Consider the following 25401-nt stretch of genomic DNA (forward strand, 5'->3'; position numbering starts at 1 on the left):
TTTCATTTAACAAATACTTAAATTATTTATTAATTTACACATAAGTTATAGATTACTAATTTGTTGAGATTTCATTTATTTCATTTATGATTTTGTTTGGTGGTCCAGTTTTTCAACTTAATTATTCTCATTATAAATAGTACATTCGGATAACCACAGATATATTTGGCAGTTTGCAAAAATAATTAGTTGTTGACAGATGTAACCCTCCCAAAATAATAATTTTTTGGTATTATGGACTTTGTCTCATACTTAACATATCAAAAATGTATGCATGTTGCCTTATAAAATATTTGAAGATGACAACTTTCCATTTCTAGGAAACTTTTTACCAGTAAATTAGTTAGAAAATTCAGTACTCTAGGTACCAAACCACAAACTATTAAACTCTATTCAAACAATGAGATCGGTTAAAAATCAGCCCCATTATTACAGAATACCCCAATTCATTAATACATTTTCATATGTTTAATTCCAACATGGGTCTTTAACCCAGACTTTACCTGTCAGCTTCATGCTACTGTATTGAGAACAAATTGCCTTCAGCTAAAATCAGCCACTCACCCCTATCCTGTAAGGCCCATCTTAGGAAGATATTGCCTTCAAGCAAAAATAACCCTTAAATTAGGCTATCATTGAGGGATTTTGTTTCATTTTGGTCTAATGCATAGATTTCTGTTTTTTCCACACATTAAGAAAACTTAAACTTTCTGACATTCTTTTACTTTTCACCCCAGGTAGGTTGTTGTTACATATCTTTAAAAGCTGTATGGTGCTACAGCTCCCTTGCTTCTAAATATGTCTCATTGTATCCTAGCATTTTCATAAAAATGATGAGTTTTTTTAAAACTATATTGTATTTTATGAAGCAAAGCTTCCGTATTCATTCTAGGAGGCCAGCATTACCCTGATACCAAAACCAGAAGATGCTACAAAAAAAAAAACTATACGCTAATATCTCTGATGAACATAGATACATAGATACAAAAATCTCTAACAATACATTAAAAAATTCATTTACCATAATGAAGTGGGATTGAATTCTGGGATACAAGGGTGGTTCAACATTAGCAAATCAATCGATGTGATATCAACAATGTGATATCAACAAAAGAAAAGATAAAAACCATATGATGGGGGCACCTGGGTGACTCAGTGGGTTAAAGCCTCTGCCTTCCGCTCAGGTCATGATACCGGGGTCCTGGGATCGAGCCCCGCATTGGGCTCTCTGCTCAACAGGGAGCCTGCCTCCTCCTCCTCTCTCTGCCTGCCTCTCTTCCTACCTGTGATCTCTGTCTGTCAAATAAATAAACAAAATCTTAAAAAAAAAAAAAAAAAAAGCATACGATCATTTCAGTAGATGCAGAAAAAGCATTTGACAAAGTACAGCATTCATTTATGAACAAAGTAGGTTTAGAAGGAACATACCTCAACATAATAAAGGCTGTATACTAATCTACAGCTAACATGATACTCAGTGGTGACAAACTGAAAGTTTTTCTCCTAAGATCAGGGCCAAGACAAGAATGTCCCCTCTGACCACTTTATTCAGTGTAGTACTGGAAGTCCTAGCCACAGTAGTCAGACAAGAAAAAGAAAAGGCATCTAGATCAGTAAATGGTAAATAGTAATAGTAATCAGTAAATAGTCACTATTTGCAAGTAACATATAGGAAACCCTAAAGACTCCACTGAAAACTATTAGCACTGATAAATGAATTCAGTAAAGTTGCAGGGTGCAAAATCAATATACAGAAACCTGTTGCATTTCTATACCCTAATAATAAAGCAGCAGAAAGAAAAATTAAGAAAATCATCCTATTTAGAATTGCACCAAGAGTAGTGAAATACTTAAGAATAAACTTAACCAAAAAGGTAAAAGATGTACACTATGGAACTATAGAACATGATGAAAGAAACTGAAGACAATACAAACAAATGGAAAGATACCATTCCATGCTTATGGATTGGAAGAACAAAATTGTTAAAAATGTCCATGCTATCCAAATCCAATCTGTAGATTTACTACAAACCCTATCAAAATACCAACAGCATTTTTTGCAGAAATAGAACAAATAATCCTAAAATTTGTATAGAACTGCAAAAATCCCATATAGCAAAGCAACCTTGAAAAAGAACAAAACTGGAGGTATAACAATCTCAGATTGCAAGATTTCCTACAAACCTATAGTAATTAAAACAGTATGCTACTAGCACAAAAATAGACACAGATCAAGAGAAAGCGTAGAGAGCCCAAAAATAAAGCCGTGCTTTTGTGGTTAATTAATCTACAAAGGAGGAAGAATATGTAGTGGGGGAAAAAGTCCCTTCAACAAATACTGTTGGGAAAATTGGACCACTTTTTTACACCATTAACAAAAATAAAATGAAGTAAGGCCCTAAAAGTAAGACCTGAAACCATAAAAATTCTAGAAGAGAGCACAGGCAGTAATTTCTCTATCAGCCACAACATTTTTCCAGACATGCCTCCTAAGGCAAGAAAAACAAAAGCAAAAGTAAACTATTGGGATTACATCAAAATAAAAACCTGCCCAGCAAAGGAAACAACAAAACTAAAAGACAATATATAGAATGGGAGAAGAAAATATTAAAGAACATATGTAGCTCAACACACACACAAATAATCCAGTTTGCAAATGGGGAGGAGACATGAATAGACATTTCACCAAAGAAGACACACAGATGACCAACACACACAAAAAGATCATGAGTTATGTTGAGCATCTCACACCTCACACCTATCAGAATGACTAAAATCAAAAACAGGAAACAAGTATGGATGAGGATGTGGTGAAAAAGGAACCATTGTGCACTTTTTGGTGGGAATGCAAACTGATGCAGCCACTGTGGCAATATGGAGGTTCCTCAAAAAGTTGAAAATAGAGCTATCATATGATCCAGTAATTACCCAAAGAATATGAAAACACTAGTTGAAAAAGATACATAGCTCCCTGTGTTGATTGCAGCATTAATTATAATATCCAAATTATGGAAGCAGCCCAAGTGTCCACCAATAGATGAATGAATAAAGAAGTGGCATTATGGTATATAGTGGAATATTCAGCCTAAAAAAAATAATGAAATCTTGTCATTGGCAACAGCATGGATGGATTTAGAGACTATAATCCTAAGTGAAATAAGTCAGTGAAAAAAAGATAAATACCATATGATTTCACACATGGAATTTAAGAAAGAGGGAAAAAGAGACAAACCAAGAAATAGACTTTGAAGTATAGAGAACAAACTAGTGGTTACCAGAGGGAAGGTGGGTGGGGGGATGGGTGAATAAAGTCATGGAGATTAAAGAATACACTTGCCATGAAGAGCACTGTAATGTATAGAATTGTTGAATCCCTTTGTTGTACACCTGAAACACTGCATGTTAACTACTGGAATTAAAATTAAATAAAAGACTGGTGTATTTTAAATTTAAATGTTCTTTATATATTTTTATCAAATAGAGCCATTACATTTCATTTCTCCAAAATCATGAGATTTCTTAGATCAAGGGGATTATTGATAGGAGCAGAGATTTAAGAGGATCATTGTAAAGAGATTACCTTTAGCTAGAAATCCTGGGAAACTAGGGAGAGAATGTGCATGCGTGTGCATGTGTGTCAGCATGTATGGACATTTACCAGTGGAGTCCAGTCAGTTGCCTTAGAATCACTGTGTTAGTTTGGGGTGAAAGGCAAAATAAAGTACAGACTTAATAAAGCTAAAATTGTGTTACAATTTTTTTCCTCGCTAGATTGTTTGACTTCACAGACGCAACTCAGGCTCAGTGGCATGTTGGTAAGCATCAATTATTTTGTAAAACTATGACCGTATTAAGAAAGACACTTGAGAATTGATTCTAAATATTTTTTCGTAGTTCTTTAAACACTTACTTGTAAATTTTGTTTTTTGATAAGTGTATTCATAGCTATAAAACTTTTCTTCCTAATTAGAATTTTGACATGTGGTACTTTCATTGTCATTCACTTCTAAATATCTAACCTAACTGAATTTTTCTTTAATCAAAGAGGTATTTATAAGTGTTTGTGTCCCTCCAAACTTTATTTCTTACTGTTTTTGCAATATTGTTATTTTGTTGTATATTTAGCTCTCATCACATTATGGTTGGGAATGTAATCTGTATGTTGTTGATACTTTAACACTGTAGGAGCTCCCTTTGCTGCCTGGAAGTTTATCAGTTAGGAAAATTATGAAGAATCTATGTGTGCTCAAAAATATGTTTTCTATATATGTTTGGTAGAATTTTTATATCTATTAGACCAACTTTATTAATCATGTAATTCAAATCTGGTCATTTATTGTTTAAACTTTTTAAAAAAATTTTAAATTTACAGTAGGAAAGTTGGGGTTTTCTAAATAAAACTAAATTCCTTTAACTTTCTCTTTTACTTAACACGTGACCTGTTTGGGGGTTTTTTTGTTGTTGTTTCTTTGCACTATAGGATGGTCTTGTTAATGTAGGGTGGATGGACTGTGCCACCCAGGACAACCTTTGTAAAAGTTTGGATATTACAACAAGTACTACTGCCTATTTTCCTCCTGGAGCCACTTTAAGTAACAAAGAGAAAAGCAGTGTTTTGGTATGAGTTACTAATTTCTTTATATATATGTGAACACATACATTCAAACATTATAAATCATTTTGTAAACAGTAACAAGGAAATGAATCCACTTATAATAAACATTTGATATTTAGAACAAGTATTTAATTTCTGGGATTCTATTTAATGGTAAGGTCTGCTATAAGGATTATTTTACAGTGGTAAAAACCATTGCACTTTACAACCCAGAAGTATGGAAAACATTCTTAGGTTATATGAATTTTCATTGGTTTCCATTTATATGTGTATTTTCTAATGTTAAAATATAGATCATTTGTATGTTTGGAACTCGTGTTTGTTTTTTTAAACCACTCTGTTAGATTCTGGTATAAACTCAGTTTGGCAATCTACTGTACGGTTCACCTCCCTAATTTTATCAATGAGGAGACTGAGGCTCAAGCTAGTTATCAAGGAGCTAAGATAAATAATGGGATATTAGATAGGTCCCTAGGGAACTTCAAAAGACAATAATAAATTAAGACAAAGTGTCAATAGTTTTATTTCTGTATTTTAATTCTGCTTTCTTGATGTCAACAAAGGTAACACATATTCACTACAGAAGTTCATGTGTGGGTATAGAAATGTATATAGATAGATCAAAATTCTTCTAAAACCAAACCACCCGTAGATAAGCACCATCAAATCTTGACAAATACTCTTCCAGATCTCTACATACATATATGTAGGACTTCATGCTGATAACTTTCCACTTTTATCTGTGGCCCAAACCTCTGACCTCCACTCCAGACCTACATACATATTCCCCTGCCTATTTGACATCTCCCCTGGAATATGAACTGATTTTTTTCAAACTTAGATATCTGTACCTATACTGCTAATATCCTCCCATAAATCTGCTCTACCCACAGTTTTCTCTATCTCAGTTGATAAAAAAAATCCATCCTTTATCATTCAGGTCAAATACCTTGCAGTCATTCTTAACTCTTCTTTTTCTCATAGTCTATAACTTGTATCAGGAGAATTTGTGACTCTGTCATTAAAATCGTTTTAAAATCCACTTCCACTGCTACTAGAGCATTTATCCCCTTATAGTATACACTAATATATTATCTTTGTATTTTTATTTTTCTCCCACAATACATTTTTAAGTTTGATTTTTTTTTTTTTTTTTTTTTACTGTTATACCTCAACTCCCTAGAAGATTATCTGGCATGTAAGTGGACACTATATATAGTGCCTATGTATATTATATACTATGTGCTAGAGATAAATAACACATAAATGGATAAACCAACAATCCCTAAGTAACAATCCATCCACTAAATGTGACATACTTTGTTAATTAAATCAGTCCTCTCTTGATATTAGGGACACCTGGGTGGCTTAGTTGATTGAGCAGCTGCCTTCAGCTCAGGTCATGATCCCAGCGTCCTGGGATCGAGTCCCACATCGGGCTCCTTGCTCGGCGGGGAGCCTGCTTCTCCCTCTGCCTCTGCCTGCCATTCTGTCTGCCTGTGCTTGCTCTCTCTCCCTCTCTCTCTCTGACAAATAAATAAAATCTTTAAAAAAAAAAAAGAATTATATGGAAAAAAGACACTAAAATAAATGGATGTCGATTTAAAAGATTATAATATGATTCTCTTATTTTAGTTCCTTAATTCATTGGATGCTAAAGAAATATATTTGGAAATAATGCATAATCTTCCAGATTTTGAACTACTTTCGGCAAACACACTAGAGGTAATATTTCTGTTAATGGTAATAAATGGTAGTAAATGTTGGTAACATTTCAAGTCTTACATTTTAAAATCAGCATTTGTTTTATTCATCATTAGAAAGTAGCAGTTTCAAAGGATTGCATATATAAATATAACATATATATATATATATTAGTTATTCTAGGTTAAACTCTAATTGCTGGAGTTGCAACTTCAGGGTGAGTCTGGAGTTCAAGACAACATAATCAGTCCTGAATGGTGCCTCAGCGGGAGTGTCAGAAAAGCCAAGATTCTGATCACAAAGTAACTTTGGATCTGATTTAGAATTTTATGTTCTTGCTTACAGAACTGTTTATATTGTTCACTGAGAACTAAGAAGCAGCTTTAGAAAGACTGAGTTTGTAGTAAAATCATTTTTTTTTCTACTCAGTGATCCCAGAGCTAAGTCTGTATCCCTACCAAACTCTGCCAAACCTGAAAAAGCTTCCTTCCCTACCCCCCAACTTTTTAGCTATATATCATTAAAACTATATATAATTTTTGGCACAGGTATCTGCTTTTAGATTATATAATTTGGTGATTTTTAGCCTTTAATATAGGATCGACTTACATAACATTCCAAAGAAATGCAGAATATAAGTGTGAATAAGGCTGAATTTTAGTATTTTGAAGTAATGGGTATGGTAGCTAAAATTTAAATCAAAGAAATAAAGAATAGGGCCATTAGAATTTCTTGATTCTGACATTATTTTATCACTTTTTTTTTCCTTTTTATCACTTCGAAGGATCGGTTGGCTCATCATCGGTGGCTCATATTTTTTAATTTTGGAAAACATGAAAATTCAAATGATCCTGAATTGAAGAAACTAAAAACTCTACTTAAAAATGAACATATTCAAGTAAGAAAAAAGCATTTTGCCTAGCCTTATGCTAGCGTGTTTTCTTATTAATTTAATATATGAAATTATATTTTAATTAACATAAAAATGCTTATTGGAATCTAGGTTTAGAAAGCCCTAAGTGCTTTTGTTCTTCTGCTGTGATTTTGTTTTTCTATTAAGAATCTACAGTGATGTCTGAAAACAGTTAACTTTCATTTCTCTTTAGTAGCTAGCATGTGATATATCTGTATCAGACAGTTTTTTGGAATGCATACCATAGAAGAATATCATTCCCTTTTTAAAATTCTTATTGGTTTATATAAGTAATTTGTACTCATAGTTTAAAAATTAGGATATATAAATAAGCTCGAAAATGAATTAAAATATTTAATATTTTTACTGTTGTTAATAGCCCTACTATAAATTTACCGAGTAACTTTTCAGACTTTTTCTGCATATGTTTTAGTATGTGGGCATAGATATGTGTGTTTACATCATGCGTATTGTAACAGCCAGTGTAATAGACATACCTGTAACTTTATTTATGAGCTTTTTTAATGAAAATGGATTGAGTATAGGGGCACCTGGGTGGTGCAGTTGGTTAAGTCTCCGACTCAGCTCTCGATCTCAGGGTCATGTGATGGAGCCCCACGTTTGGCTCTGTACTTAGTGTAGAGTCTATTTGAGTTGCTCTTGTCCTCTCCCTTTGCCTCCCCCTGCCACTCTTGCTTTCTTTATCTGGCTCTCTTCCTTTAAAATAAATCTTTAAAAGCAAAAACAAAGAAAACCCCCCAAAATGGATTAACTATACTGTAGTCCCTCTTTTCTACAGGGGATATGGTCTAAGGCCCCCAGTGGATGCCTGAAACCACAGATAGTACCAAACACTATATGTACTTATTTTTTTCCCTATGCATACATATCCCTAATAGAGTTTTTTGGTTTTTTTTTTTTCCCTAATAGAGTTTAACTCATGAATTAGGCACAGTAAAAGATTAGCAATAACAATAAAATGGACAATTATAATAATATACTATAATAAAAGTTATGTATTAGTGTCTTATTATACTATACTGTACTCACCCTTGTGAATTGATACAAGATGGTAAAATGTCTACATGATGAGATGAAGTCAGGTGAATGACGCAGGCATTGTGACATGTTAAGCTACTACTGACCTGAAAATGCCTGAGAAAGAGAATCATACTTCTGGACTATAGTTTAACCAGTGGGAACCAAAATTATGGAAAGTGAAACCATTATTATGACAAACCATGATTATTGACAAACCATTGCTGTATTCTCTTGTAGAATTTTCCATTTGACAATATCATTTATTTTTTTATATGCTGGTGTGTGTATGTATGTGTATATGTGAATATGTGTATATGTGTCTATATGTATATGTACATATGTGTATACAAAGTACTGCCTGGTCTTTAGAGATGACAAATATATACCTCTTTAGAGATGATAAATATATTAAGTACATTATTAAACATGATATAAATATCATCCTAGGGATATCATCCTCCCTAAAGTCTAGGTAGTATTTCACTATATGGTTACACCATAATTGTTTAACAAATCCTCCTTTACTAACATTGTTTCCATTATTTTTTATATCAAAAACACATACTGTAAAAATGCAGTATGGAGAATGTTTTTAACCAAGATTATATATTTTTTTAAATTGTCCTCATTACCAATGTCCTCCAGAATGTTTGTATCATTTTATATTCTTACCACATGTTGGTAACCATTTCTCCATACCTGTGCCAACCATGGTTTTAACATTTTTAATCACCATTCTGATAAGCCACAGTGATATGTTAATAATATTCATTTTCATTTATTTGGTTCCTAGTGGGGTTGAAAAAGTTTTTTGTGATTATTGACAAATTACCATTTTTTTCTATTTTCTGTCTTTGGCCCATTTTCTTTCTTCTAATAGGATGTTTATCTTTTCTTTCTTAGTGGATCCTCTGAAATACTCAAATATTTTTTGCTTGGTTTATCATTTCCCTCTTAGTATTCTTTATGCTGTTTTTCTTTACAGTGAATGAAATCGTCACTTTGCTTTATTATGTCTGCTTCTAGGTCTGAAAGAGTTTTCTCTCCCCCACACTTCAAATTATATAAATATATCCTTTATATTTTTAGAAGAGTGGATTTCTTAAACTTTTTTTAAAGATTGTATTTATTTATTTGAAAGAGAGCACAGCAGGGGGAGCAGCAGGCAGAGGGAGAGGGAGATGCAGGCCCCTGTGGAGGAGGGAGCCCCGTGCAGGCTTTGTCCCAAGACCTCAGAATCATGACCTGAGCCAAAGGCAGACGCCTAACCGACTGAGCCACTCAGGTGCCCGAAAAAGTGGATTTCTTTTTTTTTTTTTTTTTAAGATTTTATTTATTTATTTGACAGATCACAAGTAGGCAGAGAGAGAGGAGGAAGCAGGCTCCCTGCTGAGCAAAGAGCCCGATGCCGGGCTCAGTCCCAAGACCCTGGGATCATGACCTAAGCCAAAGGCAGAGGCTTTAACCCACTGAGCCACCCAGGCGCCCCAAAAAAGTGGATTTTTTAAACAACTTCCTATTTTCTGGAAAATTTCTCTCAGGTTTTTGAACTCTCTAGAAGGTGTTTTTTTTTTCCCCCTTAACGAAATTGTGTTTCAGTGTTAATGTAAATTATTTATTTCCATCTTTTATTTTCATGGCCAGTTAATTTCTGTTTAGAAACTATTGTTAGAGCAATGTCATTCCTTTATGAATATATTAAAAATGAATGCATGTGATTTTGTCTTCATCAAATTAAACTTCTACTTCAGGTTGGCAAGTTTGACTGTTCCTCTGCACCAGACATCTGTAGTAATCTGTATGTGTTTCAGCCATGTTTGGCAGTATTTAAAGGACAAGGAACCAGGGAATACGAAATTCATCATGGTAAGAAGGGGAAAAAATGATAAAAATTTATATTCGTTTTCAAATATTAATTTTTAATTATACTTTTTATTTTGTTTTTTAGTTAATTTACTTGACATGTAGTTGACACACAATTACATTAGTTTCAGATGTACAGCAGTGATTGCACAACTCTGTATGCTGTGCTGTACTCACTACAGGTGTAGTTACCTTTGGTCCCCATATGATGCTATTAACAGTACCATTGACTATATTCCTATACTGTACCTTTCATCTCTAGGACTTACTCATTCCATAGCTGGAAGCCTGTAACTCCGATGCCATTTCACCCATTTTGCCCATCCTGCCATTGCTCTCCCCTCAAGTAACCACCAGTTCTCTGTATTTACTTGAAGATTCTCTCCCTCGGCCCCTTCCCCCACTTGCTCAGTGCACAGGCACTTTCTCTCTCTTTGAAATAAAAAAATCTAAAAAAAAAAAGATAACTTTGTTGTTCTGCCCCTCACCCCCCAGTTCACTCGCACGTTCTCTATCCCTGTATATAAACTTAAAAAAAAAAAAGTTGTATCATTTGAAAATATCTTTTCCCACTCAGTATGTTTTCTTTTCTTTTTGTTGTTTCCTTTACTGTGCAAAAGTTTTTCATTTTGGTGTAGTCCTGACAGTTTATTTTTGCTTTTATTTCCCATGTCTGAGGAGACAGTTATAAAAAAATTGTAACTAAGGCCAATGTCAGGGAGTACTGCCTAAGTTTTCTTACAGGATTTCTTTGGTTTCAGGCTTCGCATTTAGGTCTTTGTTCCCTTTTGAGTTTTATTTTTGTGTATGTTGTAAGAAAGTGGTTGAATTTCATTCTTTTGCATATAGCTGGTCAGTTTGCCTAGGAACATTTACTGAGGACACTCTTTTTCCCCATTGTATAATCTTGTCTCCTTTGTCAAAGATAACTGACGGTGTAAGCATGGGTTTATTTTGGCGGTCTCTATTCTGTCCCATTGACCTAAGTGTCTGTCTTTGTGCCATTGCATACTGTCATGTTTACTATATAGCTTTGTCCTATATCTTGAAATCAGGGACCATGATATCTAGATTTGTTCTTCCTTTTCAAGATCATGTTGGCTACTTGGGATCTTTTGTGGTTCTTTTTACCTTATTTTATATGAATATACTTACTGTAAATAACTTTACTTTTATTAGTAAATAGGTTTCTTTTGGAGAAAGATTTTTTGAATTATATTTAGTTATTTTACTCTCTTTTTAAAATAATTAACTTTTTTTGTGCTCACTATTTTGACTAGTGTTTCAGCAAGAATGCTGGTGACATTGTCAGATTAGTTCAAAATTTAGGGGTCTTATTAACAAAAGTAAGCAATACCTATAGTTTCCATTTCTAGTGTGCCGAAGTGGTATTTTAACCATGGGCATTTTCCAGATTTTTCTTCCCGCTAGACTATTAAATATTTCTATGGCTACTTTTATCTCTCTTGAATTTATAATTACATTTTTACATTTCAGCTTGTGTGGGACTTTAGTTCTGCATTCATGTAGGTACAGTTGCAATTATGAGGATTTGGGCTACCTCATAGTCCCTGTCCTGAAAAAGGTCAAATGTACAAAAGAAACGCAAATACTACTAACTGTAACACAGCTAAGTGAAAAACAGATACTGACTGATGTTATATGCTAGGAATGCAAAGTTCTCTCAAGAAATTTGAAGTACCAGAGCTCCTGGGTGGCTCAGTTGGTTGTGTCTACCTTCAGCTCAGGTCATGATCCTGGGGTCCTGGGATCAAGTCCTGCATCAGGCTCCCTGCTCAGCGGGGAGTCTCCTTCTTCCTCTGCCCCTCTCTGTCTCTCATGAATGAATTAAAAAAATGTTTAAAAGAAAAAAATTTAAAATATCATCTGGTGTAGTTGACAGGAAATTGTAAGAAAAGTAGGAAAAACATTGTAATGGCCAGTATGTATAAATTATAAGATCAGATCAAAAGACTTATGTTTAGTATAGATCTAGAGATGATATTTGAGTTGAAATAACATTTGAATGCTCAGTTTCTCAAAGCAAATACAGAAAAGCAAGAAGTGAGGCTAAGCTGAAGGAGCTGTGTGAGCGAAGTCTCGGCAAGATGAACCTAACAGTAACTCCTGTTTATTTAGTACTTTTTACAAGTCAGATGTTTTTCCAAAGGCTTCACATACTTTTCCCTTTCTGTTTTTATCTTCACAACAGCCCACCAAGGGAGAAAACAGTGGCTCGGGATAATTATTTGCCTATGATCAACAACTAGTAACTAGTCAAGGTAGATTTTGTACCCAAATATGTCTTACTCCAGAGCCTAGGATTATAGCAGCACTAAACTGTACTGTCTCCTGAAAATGCTAAAAATGACCACATTTTAATAATGGAGTTCTATTCTTCTTTATCTCTGAAATAATTCCAATTCCTTCTCAGTCCCATGTATGCTGCCTTATTTCCAGTTCATCATCTCCTTCATTTACTCTCTTACGATCCTTTGGTAAAATTGACAGTCTCACGTCATTTTTCTGCCTTGACTTTGCTGATTTCTCTAAGTATTTTTAAGTTTTTTTTTCATTAAGTATAATTGGAATACAGTTTTAGTTTCTGGTGTATTATATAGTAACTCCCTTTTATATGTACATTGCAGAATAATCATCATGATGTTTAGTTAACATCTGTCACCATATAAAGTTGTTACATTATTTTTGACTAGTTCTCTGTGCTATGCTTTACACCCCTGTGACTTGTTTATTTGTAACTGGAAGTTTGTACCTCTTAATCCCCTTTAACTATTTCACCCTCTTCCCACCTCCCTCTCCTCTGGCAATCACCAGTTTATTCTCATGAGTCTCTTCTATTTTGTTTTGCTTCTTCATTCACTTTGTTTTCTAGATATTGGTAAGACAGATGTCCAAGAGTCTTCTGCCTGTGTTTTGTTTTAGGAGTCTTACGGCTTCAGGTCTTATATTTAGGTCTGTAATATATTTTAAATTGATTTTTGCATATGGTATAAGAAAGTGGTCCAGTTTCATTCTTGTGCATGTAGCTCTAGTTTTCCCAATACCGTTTATTGAAGTCTTTCTCCATTTTATGTTTTTATCTCCTTTGTCACAGATTGACTGTATAAGTATGGATTTGTTTCTCTTTATTCTGGCTCTCTGTTCTGTTCCATTGATATATCTGTCTGTTTTTTTGTGCCAATACCATAATGTTTTGATTATTATAGCTTTAATAGTATATCTTGAAATCGGAGAGTACGATACCTGTGGCTTTGTTTTCTTTTTTCATGATTGCTTTGATTTCTTCATGGTCTTTTGTGGTTCCATACAAATTTTAAGGTAATTTGTCCTAATTCTGTAAAAAAATGCCACTGATGTTTTGATAGAGATTGAATTGAACATGTAGATTTTTAGAGATCGTATAGACTTTTTTTTTAAGATTTTATTTATTTACTTGACAGAGAGACACAGCAAGAGAGGGAACACAAACAGAGGGAGTGGGAGAGGGAGAAACCGGCTTCCTGCTGAGCAGGGAACCCAGTGCTAGGCTTGATCCCAGGATCTGGGATCATGACATGAGCCGAACGCAGATGCTTAACAACTGAGCCACCCAGGTGCCCCTATATAGACATTTTAATAACATTAATCCTTACAGTCTATGAGGACTGTATTTATTTCTGTCCTCTTCTGTTTCTTCAGCCATGTCTTGCAGGCAGCCCTCCCTGCCCTCAAAAAAAAAAAAAAAAAAAAAGGAAATAAAAAAACACAAATTTTTGTATATTAATTTTGTGTCCTTTTACTTTACTGAGTTGATTTTTTCTATTAGTTTTTGAGCAGAGAGTCATTTATTTGTTCTTTTTCTAGTTCTTTAATATGTAAGGATATGTAAGGTTAGATTGAGATTTTTCTTGTTTCCTGAAGAAATTTTTTCTGAGGAAGATTTTTCTTGTTTTCTTATGCCTGTATCTCTATAAACTTGCTGCTGCTTTTTTTTTTTTTTTTTTTTTTTTTTTTTTGAGAGAGGGTAAGGGAGGGAGAGAGAGAATACGGAGGGGGCAGAGGGAGAAGCAGACTTCCTGTTCAGTACAACTGAAGCCAGATGCTGGGCTCAATCCAGCAACCCTGTGATGATGATCTGAGCTGAAGGTAGACACTTAACCCACTGAGCCACCCAGATGCTCCTAAACTTGCCTCTTAAAACTGCTTTTGGTAGGTCCCGAAGATTTTTGAACATTGTGTTTTATTTTTATTTGTCATATAAGGTATTTTTTTGTCTCCTTCTTTCATTTCTTCTTTGATTCGTTGGTTGTTAGGTACATGTTTAGCCTCTACGTATATGTGTTTGTGGGGGGTTGGGTTTTTTTTTTTTTTCAGTTTTGTTTAGTTTTAATTTCTAATTTTATACCATTGGGTCAGAAAAAATACTTGGTATGATTTCATTTTTCTTAAATTTATTGAGACTTGTTTTGTGGCCTAACATGAATCTCTTGGAGAGTGTTCCGTGTGCCCTTGAAAATAACATGTATTCTGTTTTTGAAAGAAATGTTCTGTATATATCTGTAATATCAAACTGGTCTAATATGTCATTGAAGTTTACTGTTTTCTTATTGATTTTCTGTCTGCATGATTTGTCATCCATTGATGTACGTGATGTGTTAAAGTCCTTTATTATTACTGTATTGCTGTCACTTTCTCCCATTATATCAGTTAATACTTGTTCTACATATTAGATATTCCTATGTTGATGTTTATAGATATTTATAATTATTTCCTCTTGTTGAATTGATCTCTTTATCATTATGAAATGTTCTTCTTTGTCTCTTATTACAGTCTTTGTTGTAAAGTCTATTTTGTCTGTTATAAGTGCTGCTAGTCTATTTTTCTTACTGTTTCCATTTGCATGGAATATCTTTTCTCATCCCTTCACTTTGTATGTCCTTACATCCGAAGTAAGGCTTTTTTAAGTAGCCTATAGAGGGGGGTTTGTTTTGTTTGCTTTTGTTATCCATTCAGCCACCATGTGTCCTTTGTTTGGAGCATTTGGTCCATTTACATTTATAGTATTTACAGATAATTGGTATGTATTGACATTTTCTTCATTATTTTCTGCCTGTTTTGTAGTTTTTCTCTGTTCCTTTCTTCTCTTGTGATTTGACGACTTTCTTTAGTGTTATATTTGCATTTCTTTTACTTTCTTTGTGCATCTGTTCTAGGTTTTTGGTTACCATTAGGATCATATGTAACAACCTATGTGTATAGTAATTGATTGTCACTTAGGTTTGAATGCATTTTATTTTATTTTTTTAAAGATTTTATTTATTTGACAGCGATCACAAGTAGGCAGAGAGGCAGGCACAGAGGGAGGGGGAGGCAGGCTCCCTACCAAGCAGAGAGCCTGATGCGTGGCTCGATCCCAAGACCCTGGGATCCTGACCTGAGCCAGAGGCAGAAGCTTTAACCCACTGAGCCACCTAGGCGCCCCCTGAATGCATTTTAAAAGCACTACATTTTACTCTCCCTGCTGACTTTTATTTGGCATCCTATTTTACATCTTTTGTGTATCCCATAACTAATTATTGTAGATACAAGTTTTACTACTTTTTCTCTTTAACCTTCGTACTAGCCTTAAAAGTGATCAATCCACTGCCTTTTCTGCATGTTTACTAATGTTTGCCATTACCAGTGATTTTTTTTTCATAACATTCTTTTAACTGCGGCCATTTCTTTTCTGCTTAAAGAAGTTTCTGTAACATTTAAGGCTGGTGTAGGTGATGAACTCCTTGAACTTTTGTTTGCCTGGGAAACTCTCTCCTTTGATTCTGAATGATAACTTTGTTGGATGGGGTATTCTTGGTTGTAGAGTTTTTCCTTTCAACAGTTTGAATATATTATATCACTCCCTTCTGGCCTGCTATATTTTTGGTGAAAAAATCAGCTTATAATCATATGGGGGTACCCTGCTATATACTATTGGCATGGCTCTTGCTGCTTTTAAGATTTTCTGTTTCTCTGTAGTTTTGACATTTTAAAAATGTGTCTGGGTTTGAATTTACTTGAATTCTTCTTGTTTGGTTTTCTCTGTGCTTCCTAAATCTGTGTATCTGCTTCCTTCCCCTGGTAGGGAAGTTTTCCAGCTCTGATTTCCTCAGGTAATTTTCTGCCTTTTAGTCTCTTTCTTCTCTTTCTGAAACCTCTATAATGTCAAGATTAGTATGCTTGATGCTGTCCTAGAGGTCCGTTAACCTAACCTGTACTCGTTTTTTATTCTTTTCTTTTTGCTTTTCAGCCTGGGGGATTTCCTCAACTCTGTCTTCCAGATTCCTGGTCCATTATGCTGCTTCTAATCTGTTCATTCCCTCCCATGTGTTTTTAGTGTCAGTTACTGTATTCTTTGGCCTCTGACTCATTTTTTATATATTTTATTTCTTTATTTCTTTTTTAGTTCTCACTCTGTTCATCGACCTAGTGAATTATTATGTCATTGCCAAGATAGGGAAGGTGAGAAAAGGAGCAAGTCCTGGGGAAAATAACTCAATTTCAGTTTTAATATATTTGAAATGTTTGTATGACATCCATGTGAATACTTTCACTGGGTAGTTGGTAATACAGGTTTTGAATTCATAAGGGAAGTTGAGTTTGAAGAAGCAGATTTAGTAGTTGGGCCACAGTAATAGTTCAGGTAAGCATAAAGAACACAAATACTGCAAGAAGTGGTTACTCTGCCTCTGAAGATAAAGAAATATTGGAAAGATAGGTCCTCCAAGAAACAGAAGCATATAAGAAAGGTGCTCCTGGCAGAGCAAACCTGTTTACGTATAGTATAAAGAACACTAGACCCTCACCAAAATCAGTGGGTTCAATAAGTTTATCTTCATTTTTTTCATATATTAAGTATAAAAACTTTGAAATGTTTATATGGGTAGAAAGGAAGAATGTGGATTTTAATTTTTCTTTTATTCAATTTCAAAGGAAAGAAGATTCTATATGATATACTTGCCTTTGCCAAAGAAAGTGTTAATTCTCATGTTACCACACTTGGACCTCAAAATTTTCCTGCCAATGACAAGGAACCGTGGCTCGTTGATTTTTTTGCCCCAGTAAGTAATTTTTATCTGTCTGTTTCAGTGTTGTCAGATTTTCTCTTATCATAGCAAAAAGACTTTTTCTAGATAGTCTTGAGCCATGAATACCAAAATTGTGCTACTCACTTTGGCCCCTATCAGATACTGCTTCCAAGGGGGCAGGGATGTACTTGCCCCTCCAAGAATTAAATACACAGGCAGGCACACAAAAGATTGCCACTAAGTATGGTTTGTCTTACTTAGTATATATTGCTTGTTGCAGAAATGTGGCTTTTTTGTTCCCTGTAACTCTGTGCTTATATTTTTTCTTTCATAGTGGTGTCCACCGTGTCGAGCTTTATTGCCAGAGTTACGAAAAGCATCAAAGCATCTTTACGGTCAGCTTAAGTTTGGTACACTAGATTGTACAGTTCATGAGGGACTCTGTAACATGGTACGTATAAAATACTTGTTCTAATTAACACTATTGTAAAATAGTTTTGAAATAGAGACCTTTGTCAGTGTAACTTAAAATGTGCATCTATATTTAGAGGAGTAATAAATATTTCAAAAAATGATATAAAATTATGATTGGATTAAAACATGAATAGACAACAAAAAGAGTTGAATGTGGATATGGTCTTATTTATCAAACATAGGAAAATATTTAGTTTATGTGATAAAATATATGATTTTTCATTATTTAAAATCTTTATAATTTTTGATGCAATATTGCCTTTTGGCAGTCTGTAGTTTGATTCTCAGGTTTTCCTCATAATTGTTTTCTTAGTAGATGGAAATTTTAAAAATGAACAAGATTTTTGAACCTTTGTTTATAATAAAATATTTTCTTAGGTTAATTAATGTTCATTTTTCAGTTCCAGGAATACCTAGAAACCATATATCTTGTAATGAAAGTATATGCCATCTATAAAATATTCTTGGAACAAGTCTCTGAGACCTAAATCAAATCACACTTTGAGATCTCTCCATGTGTAGGGAATCAGTTAGAGGAACATTAAATGAAACCATGGGCATGAAATCTGTGAGTGCCAGCATGTAGAGGATCTTACAGGACAAATACCTAATTTATTGGTCAGGTACACTGAAAGGTGGGAAAAGAGATGAAAGAAATTCAAAAGACATATCACTCAAATGCAATGTTTTGGTCTCATTTGGATGCCAAACCAACTGCAAAAAAATGAGCAACCGGTAGTTAGGAAAATTTGAGCACTGACAGGGTATCTGAAAATTAACAGGAATTGTTCATTTTTAGGTCTAAAAATGACAGTGTAGTTACACTTGGAGGAAAGGCCTTATATTTTATGTAAGTGTGTATATACACTTGAAGGAAAGTTCTTATATTTTAAATATACGGAAATATGGATGAAACAATAAATCATCTGGAATTTGCTTTAAAATAATATCGGTGGGGGTGCTGGGGTGGTTCAGTTGTTAAACGTCTGCCTTCGGCTCAGGTCATTGATCCCTGGCTCAGGTCATTGAGGCTCCCTGCTCGGCGGGAAGCCTGCTTCTCCATCTCTCACCCCCTGCTTGTGTTCCCCCTCTCACTGTCTGTCTGTCTGTCACTCTCTCTCTCTGTCAAATAAATAAGCAAGTGAAATCTTTAAGAAATAAAATAAAATAAAATAATATTGGTATAGGAATAGAGTTGGGAGGGAGTATAAATGAAGTAAGTGTGCCCATGCGTGGAAGATTATTATAGCTACAAGAGTATATGCAAATGTATTGCTGTCTGCCTGCATGTGTATTTTAAATATTCTATAAAAGCCAACTTGAAAAAGAAAAAGAAAAATAGAGGAGAAGGAAGGAAAAGAAAATGATAGGTTTTAAAAACAAGTAAATGTAGAGTGAAATCTTTATGGCATCTGTGTGAGGAAAAATTTCTCAGTCCACACACACAAGGTAAAAATGTGAATGATTTTGACTACATTAAATGATAAAACTATTGCCAAAAACTATAGCACATGTAACTGACAGAAAACCTTACTGCCAAAATATTTGACTACAAGTGAGTTTAAGTAGATGAGAAAGTTGAGACTTTTTAGAAAAATCCAACAAACATAAAAAATCTTGCACTTCACTGACCATCAAGAAAGTACAAATTACAACAATCCATCAAATTAATCTGTAAACAAATTAACAAAAATTTTGAAATCTGATAATAGCAAGTATATCGATAAATGATCCAGTCATGTAATGGAATACCATAGAGCATTTAAAACTAAATCTATCTTTACCAGCATGGGTAAGTCTCAAAAATGCATTGTAAGATGACAAAAGCAAGCTGCAGAATAGCTTACAGAGTATGATAGAATTACAGAAAAATTTTTAATGCTTCAGCATTTCACTATATTACCCAGGGATACTTATGCATGTCACAAAAGTATCAAAACATTTGTGGATTGGATATATACTTATTTGAGGATATTGATTGCTCTTACTTTCAGGGAGGAAAGGAAATGTGATCAAAAAACAGAATTTAAGCAATCTGCCAGGGTGACAAAGAAGTTAAATTTAAATATTGAGAAGGGATATCTGGGTATTTGTCAGGTGATTTCCCTCTTCATTCTGTTTGAAATTTCATTTAACTAAAAACTAATGTAAGATCTTTGGTTTTGAACGTCTTATATGTGACATTGAAAAGTTCTTAAGCAAGATACAAACCATGTGATAAATAATGATTACCTTAATTTGAATTCTTCTAGTTTTTCTACTTTTTATCAAAACTATTAAATATCCTTGAGATAATTGAGTAAAACATAAGATTTTAAAACTGTGGTGTCAGCTTCACCTGGAATAGAGGCCAGGAGTCATTACTCACTAATTGGTGGAGCTTGACCAAGTCACATAGCCTCTCAATACCTCCATTTTCTCGTCTGTAAAGTTGATGTGGTAATTTTAGCTTCTGAATAGAGTTGTTATACAGAATAGATTAGAAACTACATATTTAAGGGGCACCAGGGTGACCTAGTCAATTAAGCCTCAAGAGTTTTGGTTTCTGCGCAAGTTGTGATCTCATGATCATGGGATTGAGCCCCATGTCAGGCTCTGTGCTTGGCAAGGAATCTGCTTCAGATTCTCTCTCAAATAAATAAATAAAAGCTTTTAAGAAGAGAAACTGCATATTTCAGTGCTAAAAAGATGTCCAGCATATGCTAAACAGTCATACCTAATGAGTTTTTTGAATCCTAATCAAACATTCCAGTTTGCTGCTGAGTGCTTGTCAACTTTAAGGATGCAAAGATCAGCTACAGAGAATTCACACAGCATAGCCCTAATATGGCTAATTAGGAGCATGGGCCCTTTTGACTCTCTTGAAGCAAGATGGATAATGCTGTAAAGAGAAGGCTAATCTCTGACTTGAGTCTTTGAAACCACAATAATGCTCCAATTTGTCTAGTAGTAGAAGAAAATAAAGGAAACGAAGTAGCAAGGATAAAGAAAGAATAATGCATACACAACCATATTTTAACTTAAGGAATTATGACTCATGTCCCCAGAATGTATTATCCATCTTGCTTCAAGAGAGTCAAAAGGGCCCACGCTCATAATCAGCCATATTATGGCTTTGCGCACTTCTCAATGTTTCATTGCCCATAGATTTTATGGCTAATGGACTACCTATAAAAAAGGGTAATTTATCAGTGCAACTGTGAATCCATTTCTTTGCCAAATTTGGCCAGGCTAAAATTTTTCAGTCACCAGCAGTTTAGCAATGGGTTTTTAAAATGTTACTGTTGCTACTTAAAAGCAATTTGGTTATAAATTTGCAACCAAGAGGTAAAATGCATAAAATCTTTAGTTTGTATTCTTATTCCTAACAGTATAACATTCAGGCTTATCCAACAACAGTGGTTTTCAACCAGTCCAATGTTCATGAATATGAAGGACACCACTCTGCTGAACAGATCTTGGAATTCATAGAGGTATTTTAATTTATAGTATGTAATTTACTGAGGTAAATTATTTTTAACTGGTTTTTGGTTTTGTGCTGTTTTGTTTTTTATTATTTCCCCTGTGAAGCTAACATTTTTGTTAGTATTACCCTATCATGGTAGACTGAAGCTGTATTAAGACAGCATTTGGAGCAAGTGAGCGTTTAGGGAGGTTGAGCAGTATCTCCAATCAGACTGTCAGGAAAATAGAGTAATGGGCTTTTCATTAATGATTAAAGAAAGGATCGTTTCTAAACCAATCATTGGTTCTGGAACAAGACTATTTGGCCTGTGTAGCTATCTGGGCACCTCTTAGAACTTTTTGTCCCATCTAATGTCACCTTAAGTGAAGTTGCCTCTGTTCTCTACTAAGATGATTTTAATGATACATAGAAGTAAGAAAAAATTATAATAAACCTTGAATTAAGAAGGCTAATGGGCAAAGTCTAAACTTAACTGGGAATAATTCCTTCCTTTTTAAAATAATTCACTGTCGATTATCTTTTAAACATCCATAAGTATCTTTTTATTATTCAGAAACAGGAACTTTTCTAAGTGACAACAATTTGCCAAGAATATGTGAACACTTTTTTATATTGTTATAATGAAAGTTATATTCTCTTTAGGATCTTATGAATCCTTCAGTGATCACCCTGACACCCACCACTTTCAACGAACTAGTTAAACAGAGAAAACAGGATGAAGTCTGGATGGTCGATTTCTATTCTCCTTGGTGTCATCCCTGTCAAGTCCTAATGCCAGAATGGAAGAGAATGGCCCGGGTATAGTAGTTTCTTAAAAAATCTTAACATATAGCATGAATGTGTATTTAACAAAACTGTTTTGAAACTGAGATGAACCCACCTCTATCTAGATTATCACTTAGAACAGTTCTGATTATACCAGTTAGATTTCAACTCTCTTTCTGTCTGGTTGGGTGAATGGTATAGATACCTTTTTTTTTTTTCCTGTGTCACTTGTTTGGTACGTATCTGGCCAAATTTTTGCCAAAGTCAACCCCCAAATCCCTTTATTTTCTATACAAATAGACATAGTGTTATGAAGGATTGGAAGAAAGTTACTAAATAAGAGAATGGAAAATGAAATCTCTATTTTATATTTCTAAGAAAAAGTGAACAAACCAAACAGGTAAAAGTGATTTCTAGTATCTTCACATTTAAGATTTTCAGTAAAATTTTAAAATTTGGGCATGATTTCAATGTGTTGCAATGCAGGTCTCTATTTGAAAAAGAACTGAAATACCATTGCAAGGAACTTCATTAGTTCCTTGTTTCTAACACTTAATTTTATAAATACGTAATTTCCCCCCACATAGAACATGAATGAAATCTGTTGTTTAATCTGCAATAATTGTAGTAGGGTCCTAACTACAGCATTACATTCTCAGTTCATTACTGTAAGTGTTCTAGTCACTGAAAAATAATAATCATCTCACAGTGGTAATTTCTCTATTATAAACATAAAGTTATATTTTATTCTAATTCTAATTTTATTCTAATCACTTTGATCTGTTTATCTTCTCTCTTTCTCTTTTATAGACATTAACTGGACTGATCAATGTGGGCAGTATAGACTGCCAACAGTATCATTCTTTTTGTGCCCAAGAAAATGTTCGGAGATACCCTGAGATAAGATTTTTCCCCCCAAAATCAAATAAAGCTTATCAGTATCAGTAAGTGTTGCCTAAAATGTAAAGACATTTATTATAACATTTTTTTAAACAGTTAAAATTTTAAAGTTATCTTAGGGGTGCCTGGCTGGTTCAGTCAGAAGAACATGTGACTCTTGATCTTAGGGTCATGCATTCCAGCTGCATGTTGGGTATAGAGATTACTTAAATAAATAAGCTTCTTTAAAAAAAAATTATCTTAATTAAATAGACGTTAACCCAACAAATATTTTTTGGGAGCCCCCCGTGTTTTAAGATGATGTGCTAATGAGAACCTCTGAAGATGAAAAAAGAATTGAATGATCTCAGTGTTTACGAAGCTGGCACGCCATTATAGAAAAAAATAAACGGAGGAAGTACTAACATTTAGTAAGTTAGTTTTTGGTTTCAGGTGTTATACTAGATCCTTTTGTTCATGTTATTCCCACTAGTCCTCCCATAGACCCTGAGAAATAAGAATTCTTGCCTTTCCTCCTATTACAGATAAGTAAACTGATTAACACACCTTAAATAATTTTGTCGAGTCACACAGCTGCTAAGGTTTATAATTGAAGATTCAGCCCAGTCTGTGTCAATGCCCATCCTGTTTCTGTAACACCACATGGCATTTGGGGTAGAAAACTCAAGTGCAAGGCAGAATATAAAGAACATTATGTAAAAAGTAAAACTGAACCATGGATTGCAAAGGAGGGAAGGATCACAGCTATGAGAGGAAATCATGAAAGGCTGCATTTAAGAGGTGGCTTTTGACATGGGTCTTAAAAAGTGGGTAGGAATTTGACAGACATAATGACCAGAATAAAGGTTCTAAACTGAAGTCTTAGACATTTGGAGTGTTACCATTCCCATGCATCTATAGGAGCTGTCCAGAAGGCAGTTAGACTTCGGGGCTGTCTGGAGCACCAAAAAAACACCTAGACTAGAGAAAAATTTATTTGGAAAGCCATGTAAGCAGCATTTATAGGTAGGTGTATCTGAGAAGGGAAATGGTATCTAGTCAATAAGTTAAACTTCTCAGTTGCTGCAGAGAGATGGTTCTCTGAGCATATCCAATAATAGAATATAGTATTTAAAACTTTTTTTTCAATTTTCTTCTTTCAGTAGTTACAATGGATGGAATAGAGATGCTTATTCCCTGAGAATTTGGGGTCTAGGGTGAGTAATCAAAATATGCATCATCATATAAAATAGATTCAGTACTATTTACCTTCCTCTTATGTCTTTAGCTACATTTATTGTGAGTTGCTTAAGGCTGTGGCAATTTAAATTACTTCGTAAGGAATTATAATTTACCAAGATAACTTGGAAGGCCTTTTTTACTTAGAAACTTTTACAGTATTATATTTTAGATGTTTCCTTTGGTTTCATATAATGAAAAATAATTTGATCCCTTGCCACAGATTCTTACCTCAAGCATCCATAGATCTGACGCCTCAGACTTTCAATGAAAAAGTTACACAAGGGAAAAATCACTGGGTGGTTGATTTCTATGCTCCTTGGTGTGGACCTTGCCAGAATTTTGCTCCAGAGTTTGAGCTCTTAGCTAGGGTAAGTCTTGTCTTTCTACTTAAATAACTTGTAGTCATATACATGTTTTAATAATTAGATAAAATAACAGTTATTTTAAAAGTAGCTATATTAAATGATTAGCTATAATTATTTTAAATATTAATTCTCTTAAGTTTCCTGTGAATTTTTTTTCAATTCCATTTCATTTCTACGACTATAATCTTTGCAGATTTCTTCCTTCTTTATTAACGCTTTTAGCTAACACCTCTGTCTTGATTGAGGACATCGTCTACCTAACAGCCAGATACCTCAGTTTTGCTTGTTCCCTATTTCTTTCCTTTACTCTGCTGCTTGGCAGGCCATCATAGATCCTATCAGTTCTGTCTTTTAAATGCCTTTCAAATTTGACATCTCCTCTCCATCTCTTCTGCTAGCCTCTCTGTTCAAGCCCTCATCATCTCATCGAGACATCTCGTGTACCTTTCAGCTACTCTCATGTTGCCAGTCTGCCTTCTTCAGTTCTGCCCTGATCATCTTTCTGAAATACTCTCTTCTCAGGCTTCCTGTGAACCAATTTTCTGACCTGGCATCCTAGGTTGCACCATCATGTCTCTGATGGGACCCTTTCTATCTCTTTGGCTTTCTCTCTGTCCCTACCCCAAACCTTACAGTTCAGCCACAACGAGGTACTCCAAGTTTGTTGAACAAGTACATGCTGTTCCCTATCTCTAAAATGCCTTTTCCTTATCTTGGTCATGTGGATCTTTTCCTCCTTATCCTACAAAACCCAGCTTCAGTTGGCACTTCTGTATTCACTGTCCCCATTTCAGTCAGTTCACTTTAATATCTTGTACTCCTTTGGTGTACTTACATAATGAATGTTAAATACTTAGTTACCTGTCTCCTCCATAAGACTGAGCTTCTTGAGGGCTAGTTTTACAAGTCTTGTCTAACTCAGTAAATGCTTATAAAACTTAACTGAATGCATAAACTGAATACAGTCTGAATGTTTATTGTTTCTGTCACTGTTAGCCTTCTCATTAGCC

General features: G+C 34.3%; 1 protein-coding gene across 3 annotated transcripts in view; it reads left to right on the forward strand.

Moving 5' to 3' along the window:
* Positions 1–25401, forward strand: part of DNAJC10 (DnaJ heat shock protein family (Hsp40) member C10) — a 50140-nt gene that overhangs the window by 18965 nt on the left and 5774 nt on the right. For all 3 annotated transcript variants that reach the window (XM_032356147.1, XM_032356146.1, XM_032356145.1), the window contains exons 9-20: positions 3772–3815; positions 4481–4618; positions 6251–6340; positions 7104–7217; positions 10025–10139; positions 17106–17233; positions 17535–17651; positions 21046–21147; positions 21783–21938; positions 22716–22849; positions 23948–24001; positions 24247–24394. In XM_032356147.1, the coding sequence (XP_032212038.1) occupies positions 3772–3815; positions 4481–4618; positions 6251–6340; positions 7104–7217; positions 10025–10139; positions 17106–17233; positions 17535–17651; positions 21046–21147; positions 21783–21938; positions 22716–22849; positions 23948–24001; positions 24247–24394 (1340 nt within the window). The remainder of the gene's footprint in view (positions 1–3771; positions 3816–4480; positions 4619–6250; positions 6341–7103; positions 7218–10024; positions 10140–17105; positions 17234–17534; positions 17652–21045; positions 21148–21782; positions 21939–22715; positions 22850–23947; positions 24002–24246; positions 24395–25401) is intronic.

Source organism: Mustela erminea, chromosome 8 (genome assembly GCF_009829155.1).
Source record: "Mustela erminea isolate mMusErm1 chromosome 8, mMusErm1.Pri, whole genome shotgun sequence".
Lineage (NCBI taxonomy): Eukaryota > Metazoa > Chordata > Mammalia > Carnivora > Mustelidae > Mustela > Mustela erminea.